The sequence below is a fragment of the Archocentrus centrarchus genome, chromosome 5, assembly GCF_007364275.1.
Source record: "Archocentrus centrarchus isolate MPI-CPG fArcCen1 chromosome 5, fArcCen1, whole genome shotgun sequence".
Lineage (NCBI taxonomy): Eukaryota > Metazoa > Chordata > Actinopteri > Cichliformes > Cichlidae > Archocentrus > Archocentrus centrarchus.
In genome coordinates, this window is record NC_044350.1 from 15,430,037 (window position 1) to 15,442,736 (window position 12,700).

Genomic DNA, 12,700 nt, shown 5'->3' on the forward strand with positions numbered 1-12,700 from the left:
AACAAAGCAAAAAAAGCCTTAATGGATTTCTCCTAAAAAATTACCACAGCCAATCCTAAACCGTGCACATAACAATGATGGTGTACATTAAACTGGAAACTCGCGGATATAAGAATTCATCATGTAGGTCTACCAGATGGTTTTATGTAGATGATTTAGATGATGCATGAGCTCCACCAGTAAGGCTCCTCAAGCTGAGCGTGAAAGTTTTCATTTCAACCTATAAGAAAGAAATCATTCACGCTTTCCTTAAAAATAATAGCTCTAAATTCACAAGAGTGGATTCATAAAGGTTGATCATTATGTTGATACATTCTGCTTAATAACAGCGATTAAGCGTCAGCATGTCTGTAAACTCCCAGTTATAATGTAGATAGACTCATTAGTATACACAGACCCGTGTGAATCTAATTTGTACTAATCAGTATATGAACTAATGAGCATATGACGCACGTAATTATTATGCGCTATGGAATTTCAGCCTTTCCTGAAACATCATCCAACGGTATACAAACATGTCAGGATGTGACCTAAATGTTGTCCAAGAACCACACACCCACACACACACGCATGTCACTGCTTTTTTGTTTGTTTTTTTTGTTTTCCCAAAATAGGCTAAAAGTTTTGCAGCTGCACCTCTTCGAGCTATGAGCAGCCTGTGTGGCATCACTGACATCTGCTGGAGAAAAACATAGTTGCAAAGCTGCGAGGCTCTCGGTTCACTGCAGGCTGCGCGTTTGTAAATTCAGCCTTTGGATCTGCACTCTAAAGGAGTCACCATATTAGTTTGGTACATTTCGGCCATTGGCTGTTTTAAAATCTTGAACTATTGTCATTTTAAATATATTTAGTAACTTATTTTCAGATGACTATGCAATGCACCTCTAATGTATATAAATCCTCTACTTGGTCATCCGTTAAATAGACACTCCACAAATTTTTACAGTACTTAAGTATCAAAGTGCCCCTTTAAAACAGGCTTGGATCTTCACAGACAATAAAACCCTGGTAACATGTCTGGTGTTACATGATCAAGGGTATTGTTTTCTTCTGTTTGTTTAAAAAAGTAATTGAATAGCTGCTCCATTGCAGTTAATGGTTAGTAAATTGGATCAAAAACAAAAACTAGTGAGTCCTGAGGGGATGAAACACTAATGTTCACTTCCACTGAAACCTCTGATTGTCTCTCCTCTGTACATTTCCATGATCTTATGTTTACGTGTGCAGATAAAGTGTGAATAATTTGTACAGTCAGATTTTCTGACCTAACATCCGCTTAGAGCCTTAACATACCTACACCCAAACACCCAAAATCTTTGAGACACTGTCTTTATACAAGATGATATATGAGTATCTTACATGACATGCACAGTGAAGCAGATCACCTCAGTGGTATTTACGCTAAAGCGTGCAAATCAAAGGGGGTGCTCCCTTTTGGCATAAAAATTATATATCACACACACACACACACACACACACACACACACACACACACACACACACACACACACACACACACACACACACACATGCACGCACATATCAGAAAAACAATTATTAGCAAGGTACTTACTATTCCAAGCTAGTGTATGTCATAGCACTGAGTCTACAGTAAGCAGTGTTCTCTGTTGCTACACAGTGACAAACTGCATCTTTGGAGGAAAGCTTGAGGAAAAATTGAAAAAAATTGGTTTGGAGTTTTCACTCACAACAGGCTAAACTGAGACTCTGGTCCAAAGCAAAAAAAAAAAACAATGTTCAGGCTCTGTCTGTATTCAGTCAAAATGAGCCAAAGCATATGCTCACATTATTACATGTCTTTGGAAACACAAACCCCACATCTAGATATGAGATTACATCAGGATCATTTGTTTTTAACTTTGTTTGCTCACTTCCTGACCTTTTTTCTCTACTTTGACTTTCACCGTTTGTACACATTTCTTCAACTTATCAGCAACATGTGTTAAAAAAGCACTTTGCTTTGTGTGGTATTGACTGTCATGATTAGTGCTTCAGCTGTCAAATGGTTTTGGGTCTGATGGGACAAAGAAAGCTGTATAGTTATACATTTATATTCCGCTTACACTTCAGTTTCAGGAACCTGTTCTTGTGCAGGTAAACATTGTTAGAAACCTGTGTTTTCAGACGATAATGAGGCAACAAAACAAAAACAAAAACCAAAGTCTATGTTTTAATGCAGTGACTAGATCAGGAAAAGTCTAAACTTATAGATTAATCAATAAAAGCTACTGTAAAGGTTGGGTAGCAGGGAGTGGGCTTATCTCTGTAAAACAGTGTTGCGTCATCTCCTCTCAGGTTTGTTCAGTTTTATCTGAATAAAAAGGATGTGATGTTTAAAGTCTGTAAGTGATAGAAATCCTTAGCTTTCTGATTAACTGATCATCAGCAAGTGTGGCCACTTTTATAAAAGCAGAAGTTTTGGCAGTTTGTTGGTCTGGAGCATTCAGATCTGTGCTAACACAATGCCACAGCAATTGGCCCAGGAGTGGAAGTCCCAGCAAATTTAGCCCAGGGTCAGATCATGAAATGCAAAGAGCTACATCTCACATGCTACAGGCCTCAGCTAGCACGATAAGTGTGAAAATTCATGACAGTACAATTAGAAAAAGCCTGAACAAGTATAACTTGTTCGGAAGGGTTTCAAGGAGAAAGTCTCTTCTCTCTAAAAAGAACATAGCCGCAAAGCTTAGGTTTGCAAAGTCGCATCTGAACAAACCACAAAACGTCTGGAACAATGTCCTTTGGACAGACAAGACCAAAGTAGAGAAGTTTGACCTTAATGCACAGCACCACATTTGGAGAAAAACAAACAGCATATCAGCACAAACACCTCATGCCTGCTGTCAAGCACAGTGGTGGAGGGATAATGATTTGGGCTTGTTCAGCAGTAACAGGACCTGGATACCTTGCAGTCACTGAGTCGACCACGAACTCCTCTGTATACCAAAGTATTCTGGAGTCAAATGTGAGACCAAGAACTAAAGCTTGACCAAAACCAGGTCATGCAACAGGACAATGATCCCAAGCACAACAGCAAATCTGTAGCGGAATAGCCTTGGGGAGACCTTAAGAGAGCTGTGCATAAATGAATACCTGCAAACCTCAATTAATTAAATGCTGTAAAGAAGAGTGGGCCCAAGCTCCTCCACAAGGATGTGAGAAACTGATAAAGTCACAGAGAAAACAATTATGTCAAGTTATTGCTGCTGAACGTGGCTCTACAAGCTACTGAATGATTTGGGGGGTGTATTTAGTTTTTCACATAACTGCACAGGGTCCTGTGAAACTTTATTTTTCATTGTTTTCTTCTGGTTAAAAGTGCATTTGTGAAAGTATGTGCCTATTTTCTATTTAACACTTTCCCAACTCGGTGAGACTACTCCAGGTTTCTAAAAACAATACCTAGAGCCTCACATATTCACTGATTAATTTCAGCCATGCTCAGAAGGCCTTCCTGAACTTTCAACCAAAGAAAGTTTGAACTCCCCACAGCTTCAAACATGACCCGTGTCTCCCGAGAAAGACGAACCTTTGACTTTTCAGTGAGAGTGGGCGGAGTGAGGGCGGTATTAAATACGGTTTGGTCCTGCGGCTTTCCGTACATCAGGGCCTGGGCGTAGCTCCGTGCAGCTGCGTAGGAAACAAACACAAAACACCACTTTAACCGGAGAGCCCGGAGGTGTCTCTTATATAAACAAAAACTTTAAATAACTCGTAAAAAATGCACTCGGTCACGCTGGACAGCAGCGGTTCGCCCAAAAAGCGGTCGTTTTCTCGGGGAGTGAGCGAGGACGAGTCTCTGCGCAGCATTATCAAAGAGGTGAGCGGAGGGAAGTCACGGCGTCGGTGTTAAACGTCACAGCTAACGCCAACCGTGCTGGGGGTTTTTTGTTGTTTGTTTGTTTGTTTTTTAATAATTCAACAGTATTAAACGGAGTTATTTGGATGTTTTTAATGTGCTCAGCACTAAATAAACAGCGCAGACCTCAAGCCCCAGTGTTAGCTCTATTAGCTGCTCGTGTTTTTGTTGTGGCTCTTGGTGATGATGCTTAGACTCCGCCTGAGATGTGTGTCTCTGTGTGTGTGTGTTTTTGTCCTCTCATCAGACTGACAGCTCATCCAGACGTGTGACACGAAGCGACAGCCGAGCGGGTACCCTGAAGAGGAGGAGTGACAGCCAGGTAGGAGATAACATACAAACCGAGACTCACTGTAGTGAATCGTTATTATCTGAGTGCTACAGCAGCGGAACTGTGATGGACACGCAGTGGTTGTGCTTTTTGCGCTTCTGCAGATGCTTGATATCTCTGGGGTGAGATTCTTGCGTAGACGCGGGGGGCGCTAAGTTATTGCTTAGAAATCTTCGTCGCCACAGTGGATCATCTATTTCCATCTCACCCTGTCCCTAACATCCTTCTCTGTTACACCAACCCTCTGCATGGCCTAGTTCTTTCCATCCATGCATCTTCTCTGTGGTCTTTTCTTCATGCCTGGCAGCTCCATCTTCAGCATTCTTTGTCCAGTATATCCACTATCCGTCCTCTACACATGTCCAAACCATCTCAGTCTTGCCTTTCTAACTTTGTCTCCAAACCACTCAACCTGAACTGTCCCTCTGATGTACTTATTTCTAATCCTGTTCATCCTCGTCACTCCTAAAGTCACATAATAATTCACTTTGTGAGCACTAATAGATTTTCATTGTACAAACTGCGATTAGTTGGTGTGTGCTGCTGCTCTGATATTCACTGTTCTTTGGGGATTAAGGCAGCTGAATTCAGCAAGATATAAGCAGATTGTAGGCAAGCTGTATGGCTGATTTCAAACGCCTAGTCACTATACAGGTAGTCTAAAATGTAGTATACTTCAATTAGCAGACTAGATGCTTAGCTAGTGTGACTGCAACTTTATGTCTGCACCATGAACCATCACAGGGAACGAAGAAGGAAAAGGATAAGTTGAAGGTGTGAGTGAGCTGTGGGATGTCATTATTTTCTTATTACTGAGTAAGTATCTTCATGCAATCATTTGAGGCAACACCAGGCTGCAGCACATGAAAAATGAACTCATTCAACAGTAATATGCATTAACCTGCCTGCCAGATTTAGTCATTACCTGAAGGCATCGGAATGCTGCTCCGGGTTGTTCCAGGCCACTTTAACCTGGATGTAAGTTGTCACTCATTTTCCAACACAAAATGGGATACAATGGCAACAAAACCAAAGTAAACAAACAAAAAACACACTGTTATCATTTGTTTATCAGCCTGGAACATTAACTACTGTCATCAGTTAAAGACTGTTTTACTTTTTTAAATACAATTTGTGAATAATACATTTGGACTTCATTTAAGTAGGCTGACAACTGCATAGTTGAATATTTCATCCATTAAAGAAATCAACTATTTTCCTCCCCTGATGTATTAAATGGACAGAAAAGTAAGCTTGGTCCTTGCATAATGTTAACCATTATGATTAATAACCATTATGCAACAAACTTTTTTTTTTTTAAACTAACTTAGTTTGGAATCAGTTATTCTAAGTCTTTACAGTTGTAATGATATATAAAATATAAAATTGTCTCAGGTACCCTTTTCAGTTTCCCCTTAATATTTATCAATACTGAGATAAAAATTCTTAAAAGTCAAGGAGCCTAATACAAATCAGAGGTTAGTTAACCAGCATTACTACAGCTTATTCGACCCATTACATTTTGAGCAATTATGCTGTATCTTCAGATATGATAAATTATCATATATTTATCTTGTATTATTTTGATAGCGTCTACCAGTGATGCCTCAGACCGACAGAACAAAGGTGTTGCCCTCACCACAGTAAACATCTAGGGCTTTCTTTGTACATATGAGTGAAATGTTTGAAATGAAAAATAAGTGACTCCATCAGTAATGCTGGGGACAACAAACCAAAGCACCATGAAATGATACTTTGCAAAGTGCAATAGAAATGGTTTGCTTCAGAGCTTTTACTACAGTAATAAATACTGATATCGGATGGCTAGATCCTCACTAAGTGTTTTTATGGCTTCCTTATCGTTACTAGTTCAGTAAAACTGAGGCTCGTCTATCTGAAAGCTCTGGAAGCATGTTGTACAACACCAGTAGCCATTTTAGAGGATTATTATCAAAATAAAAAAGTCACAAGTTAACAAAATCCCCTCTGTTTAGTGAAAAGAAAGATGTTCCTGCTGTAAGTAACTGATGGGGTGACAGCGCGGCAGCACGATACTGAAGCAGCTACATTGAGTTGAGTCACGATTTGAGTTTGTGTATGTTTTTCTTAATGTGATCCTTTCATCTCAGAATGTCTGGAGATCACGCTCTAATAACTCCCAACTATAGGAGAGCTTTTGCCTGCGTCATCAATTATGTAAAAAGCATATCGGTTATGGAAAAACAACACCACAACATTAAATGCGGAAACAGAAATGCTTCTGTCAGAGGTTTCTTCCTGTTGAAGAGGCATTTCCTTCCCTGCTGTGGCCAGGAGCTTCCTAAATGGGAAATTTTAATCTTTATTATGCAAGATGTTGACCTGACTTTGTAAAGTGCCCCAAGATGACCTGTGTCATGATTTGGCACTCTTTAAATTGATCCTTTTTTTCAACTCAGTACTAAATCATTTGTATATGTTTGACATTTATTTGCCAGTATATTTTTTTGTCACCTGGCTAAATTTGTGTCCTTTCACTTTCAGCAGTCTGACCAGGACATCTTCATGGGACTACCAGAAATGGTAACAATTTCTTACTATTATCCTTGCTATTGTCACTATAAATATTATAACCATTACTGCAGTCGCAGGCTGTGTTCACAGTTCTATCAGACCCAGTAATAAATCACAGCAACAGTGAAACATATTCCCTTACATAGGGAGGCATTGTCACGCTACCACAGGAGGCCTCCCACAGATGGTTGCCTCTGAGAGCTCAACAAGCACTCCCACTGACTGGCATGCATTCTCCTGAAGTTGCCTACACTGATCTGTTACTGTGTAACTTTGTGATGTAGCTTGAGCTGCAGGCCAGCTATGAAGAGGCGGTGCAGGAGCTGCGTGGGCTGGAGGTCGAGCGAGAGGCTCTGTTGTTCCAGGTGGATGTCCTGCAGGACACACTGGAGGGTGTAGAAGAGCTGCTGGCTGAAGCCCAGAGGGAGGCTGGACAGGCTAGTTTGGTAAGTCGTGGCCGAACCAAAGCACAACTTTACTTAAACAGTTAAGTCTTAAAGTCTTTAAGAATTCCTTTAGTCCTCTTTTTTTTTTTTTTCCTTTTTTTTCCCTGTAAAGTTCATTGTTCGTGATTACAACAGATTCTGACACTAACGAGCTGCTGCTGTCTCTCTGCATTTGTAGGAACTGGAACGAGAGAAGGAGGCCAAGAGGAAACTGGAGAGCATGGTGCATTCTTTGATGCAAGAAGTGGAAAGATTAAAAGAGGTAATGTGAGACCTTTATGTAACCTTGCAGGGGCTCTGAATTTGTGTGTAAAGATGCAAAAGCCTTATGGGACCAATTATGCAACAGTTTGTCAGGCATGTGATCACTTGTGAAGGTGAATGATGGTGATGCTACATGCTTTATTATTTTTTTTTTTGAGTGTGTAACCCGGAGACAAACCAGGTGTGGGTCTATAAGGTCTTTTTTGCTTTATGGTTTAGTCTGGTCCTCTGCACAGCCTCAAATGACGCCATAGGTGTGTTAGAAGATGAGTCTTCTGTCTTTCTGACCCTGTACAAAAGCCTTGGGGGGAAAAACAAAAGAAGTTAGAAAAGTACTGAAAAAAAGTGTATGAAGTACTTACGTGTACTTAAGTGTCTAAGCCACATTGATTACAATGGCTAGAATCGCTCAATTACTATTACTCATTTTCCACTCCCAAAACTTCCACACCTTGCCCTTTCTGGTGTTGTCCTTATAAAAACAATCTGTGGCGTTGCATAACACCTTCTGTTTTTTAACTCCTAAAGAGGAACCTCTTCATTGTTCATGATGAAAATCCTGTGACAAGTTGACTTCTGGCCTGGTACCACAGCTAATCATGCTGATCTTGTGTGATGCATAACTAGGAGTCTGCACAGGTTAAGCTTGACTTGCTGTTCATATATGTGACTTCTTGCTTGCCTCATCTTCTCTGTTCAGGTGTTGTTGGCAGAGTGGAGAGTAGGAATTAAAATGATTAAGAATAGCTTTAAAATGTACAGTGCCGTGCAAAAGTCTTGTCCCACCCCTCATTTCTTTCTATTTTGCTTGATCATCCAGTGCTTTGTTTATGCATAACAGACAACTTAGCAATGAACCAATTTTAAATTGTATCTTTGGGCACTTTGTTACAGCCTGTCACAAAAACACATAATTTGTTCCAATTTCTTTAGTTAAAATATGAAAAATACCAAAGATAACACATTTTCAAAGATCTATTAGCTGAAAACTTTGCAGTCTTGGCTTACTCAGTAATGTGCCAGTATTAAAGAAAGAAAAAGGAAACTTAAAAAGTGGAAGACAAAAGGAGAAGTGTCAGGCCTAAAAACTATCCACAGAAGATGAACAGCATCTGACAGTCATGCGTTTGAGAAACAGGAAAAAATCCAGCAAAGAGCTGACACAGGACCTGAGAGATGCATCTGGTCCTTCAGCTGATCATCTACTGTTCACTGAAGCCTCATCACTGAAGCCTCATCAGAAATGGGCTATGTACACTCTGCAGGCCTTAATGCTCAATTTAGATTTTTTGTGAAATCCGATTTTTTTTTTTTTTCTCTCTCTTAATGGTCGTTTACATTTTCAAATATATGCGACTTGTATTGTGTGTGAACTGCAAACAACCTAAAAGTGCCCCGCATGTGCAGTAGAGGACGCAATAACGTCACACGTAGCGAGCGTGCTCAGTGTTTGTGGAAGTAAACATGGATCAGGACGCAGAATAGTGACGTTTGTCGAGTGTCAATGATGTACAGGTCAGATGAATGCGGCCTGACCGTACAGACACAGGTCACATTTGAAAAGGTCAGATACGTATTGGATTTAGGACCACATATCCAAGTGGCCTGGGTTGCATTTGTAGAAACTGGATCTGTGTTGTTCAGACTGTCATGAAAAGATCAGATACAGGTTGCATAAAGGCAAAAAAATCCGATTTGGGTCACTTCAAGCTGCAGTGTGAATGTAGCCATGGTCTCAGTGGAAGGGTGGCTGTCACAAAGCCACTCTTAATGAAGGGAAACTGGGAGAAAAGGCTGAGGTATGACTAATTACACCAAAACTGGAATGAAAATCAGTGGCAACAGGTCTGACGGAGTGATGAATTCAAATTAGACATTTTTGGTTCAGATCATTGTCACTACAGCAAAGGTCAGGAGAGAGGTACAACAATAAGTATCAAAGCCATCTGTAAAACACAGTGGAGGGTGTCATGGTTTTCAGCCAGTGGGGATCTTGTCAAAATTGATGGAATTATAAACTCCGAAAAGTGCCATCATCTTTTGATCCACCGTGCAGTACCATCTGGAAAGCATCTGATTGGTGACAGCTTCATTTTTTTTAGCATAACAATGATCCCAAACACACCGCAAATGCAGTAAAAGCATACCTGGATAGAAAAACACTCAGTGGGAACACTATCAGTCATGGATCGGCCTCCCCCCGAGCCTGTACCTCAGCATTATTGAAGCAGTGTGGGATCATCTTGACAGAGAACAAAATAAAAGGCGGCCAACATCCAAAGAAGAGCTTTGAATGTCCTTCAAGAAGCCTGGAGAACTCTTACTTTAAAGCTCATTAGAGTTGTAAAAACTCTGTTTTTGCTTTATGTACTATATTTCCAGATTCAATAAATCATTACACCCATTTCCCATTTTCCTAGCAAAATATAGATTGGTGGCATAAAACTTTGTGCACAGTATTGTAATTACATTTTCTTTGATCTGAATGGCACTGCATACACTTTTCTTTGCTAACTCCTTTCAGGAAAGGAATAACCAGCTACCTGGTCCAGGAAGCGAGATGGATAAAACAACAAACCACGGACACCAAGTAAGAAAGGATGCCCATGAAGTGCTTACAGTTGAGAGCTCCTCCACATCGCATGAGTCTCACAGCAGCGACAGCAGCAAGGGAGTACTGGCAACTACAATGGAAAGAGGACAGAATGAGGGCACAGAGGAGAAGCAGTGGAGAATGGTAAATAAGCTCATGGGTCACCAGCCTTCTCTTGCGCTGAACAACCTGGTCTCTGAGGAAGGGGTTCTCCGGCGGTCTTATGAAAATGGGGCAGCAGAGGGACGAGACGCCTCCCCGGACAGAAACGACTCAGACAGCATAAGTGCCTATGAGGATGCATCCGCCGACACTCCAGAGCAGCACAGGATCTTTCCAGGTGACGGAGACACTTTGGAGCTGCCTCACGATTCAGAGAATTCAGAGAAAAACCTGAGTAATAATGGTCAGCCTCTCAACAGTGAGACACAAGGCCCTAAAAACAATGAAAGCTGTGTTGTGTCTTAAATCTAGGTTTTATCTACTGCAAAGTCAGATATAATTTTGTGATGAAAGCCAACAGCATTTTGATTTGCAGTTTGATATTTCTGTTAGAAAAATCAGTTGTGATTAGATGTTGCTCGTCAATAGTTTGAGATTTTATAACAAAATAATTAATAGAGTAACTGTGGAAATAATTGGCTGCTTACTCTATAATGAAAATATTGGTTAGGTATGGCCCTAGTTGTAATGCACTGTAGTAGAAAGTACATTTTAAAAAATAATGATGAGTGATCTCAGGTTTACTCTGGTTTACTAGCTGAAATTCAACTACTTTATATTATTTGCTAATCATTTTTATTTAAGTCTGTCTTAATTGTTTGTTAAGCACATAGCTAAACATGTTGCTTTGACTGTTTACCTTTTTGAGCATATTTTAAGAAGGATGTTTTGGACACGAGCAGCAGTCAGGACTGAGGTCAGGATTTGTCTGTGTCAGTAAGAATTTGGACAGCAGCTGTTTTAGTCTTAAGAACTCATTTCAAACACAAAGGTTTCTTTTTCACTTAAATCTGATCCTGACGTATTTGATCTGCCTGTCCTGCAGGTTTGTCATGTTCACTGGGAATCAGTCTGGTGATTTCAAGTAGGGATCTTTTTCTTTTCCACATAAAATATCTTTTATGTGGCCTGTTTTGTAGTGTTTCGTCTAAAAAAGGAAAAAAAAACAAGAATTTTATTTGGCTGTATTTGCACTTTTTTAAAGTTATTGTATTGTTGCATTCATTTGTCAGATTACAATAATTCCAACATTCCCTTTTTAACCAAATGAAATGAAATGGCTGACCTGCTGCAGGCTGGATTTTTGTCTGCCTGCAGGGACATTTGCACATTTGCAGTGGAACCTGCTGAACTTTGCCTCTTCAGATGTCTTTGATTGCTGTAAAACACTTTGTATGTAAAATTTTTAATGCCTTTTTACTTTTTACATATTACTTTTTTTAATGTGCTAGATGCAAAAGTAGACCCCTCACGTCATTTGTAATCAACAACTTGCATGAGCATCTATGATTGTATACCAATTTCCAAAATGCACATAAGTCTATCTGTGTCATTTATGAGTATCTTTGCACGCAGTACTATCAAACACAAGTAACAGATAATACTTGGTGTTATTTGCTGTGACAAATACTTTTTGAAGAGATTTTCAGTGTAAGTTTCCTTTGCAGAGCATGTATGATTCTTTTATTCCCAAGTTTTCAAAGTAGATTTTTAACACAGATGACAAATAATTGCAGGTTTGAACACATCAAGCTAGATTTAAATGATTAAAAAGCATATATGGATAGTTAAATCTCTTATGGAAGACTGAAGCAGGACAATAAATCTGTGTAGAAGTTGCTGCATTAAGATCTGGATCATTTTGTTTGATGCCGGCTGTTAATTTTGTACACTAACTTGTTTTGCTAGTTCTTTATAATCCGTTGCCAAAATGCACACCATCAGACAGCTGATGGCATGGTTTTTCAGTTCATTTCAGATTTTTTTATACAGCGCCAAATAAGAACAGCAGTCGCGTCAATGTGCCGTTTTCCCTCCATAAAAGGTATTTAAAGGAGGTTACTGTTATATTAGTGCTGTGGTCAGTTCTTGAACAATCAGGTCATATCAGATGAACTATAACACCAACATCCATAGATGCTGGACAGTTAATATTTAAGTAAGATCTTTTAAACATTACTGTGCGGTATGATCAGCCTTTGACCAAACCAAATAGTTTTTGTCATTCATTTCACACAACAGTACAGAAAAAATGTCCTTACTCTAATGTATGATGCCTTTTTTTGTTCTAAATATTTTCAACTCTGTTCTCGCCTTTGAATTAGATGTTCAGATGTAAACATTAATGCCATACATTTATATCATAATAAAATGAGAGACTAATGCTGGTGTCCTTTCTGTTTACTTACATGTAAAATATGGAGAAATTGATAAAAACAGATATTGCCATAATAAGTAATTTGACATTCAAAACACAATATCAAGAAATGTATTGATGTCTGCCCAGCTTTCCAGTCTATTACGATCAAATAAACACCTTGTTTTTGGAGATGGGGGTTAGCTGTAATGGTGCATCTGGTGTGTGTTTGGATCAAATGACACATAACTGTATCAATGAAATCAAAGGTCAC

General features: G+C 39.6%; 1 protein-coding gene across 3 annotated transcripts in view; it reads left to right on the top strand.

Annotated features, from left to right (window-relative positions):
- Positions 1 to 12,441, top strand: part of LOC115779923 (leucine-rich repeat flightless-interacting protein 1) — a 13,236-nt gene extending 795 nt beyond the window's left edge. The window contains exons 1-6 of one of the 3 annotated variants that reach the window (XM_030728819.1): positions 3,635 to 3,841; positions 4,128 to 4,202; positions 6,735 to 6,773; positions 7,049 to 7,210; positions 7,389 to 7,472; positions 9,999 to 12,441. In XM_030728819.1, the coding sequence (XP_030584679.1) occupies positions 3,743 to 3,841; positions 4,128 to 4,202; positions 6,735 to 6,773; positions 7,049 to 7,210; positions 7,389 to 7,472; positions 9,999 to 10,535 (996 nt within the window). In that variant the 5' untranslated portion in view covers positions 3,635 to 3,742 and the 3' untranslated portion in view covers positions 10,536 to 12,441. Of the gene's footprint in view, positions 1 to 3,634; positions 3,842 to 4,127; positions 4,203 to 6,734; positions 6,774 to 7,048; positions 7,211 to 7,388; positions 7,473 to 9,998 lie in introns of those variants that run through there. The other 2 variants (XM_030728820.1, XM_030728821.1) reach the window with 2 other exon arrangements.
- The last annotated feature ends 259 nt before the right edge of the window (positions 12,442 to 12,700 follow it).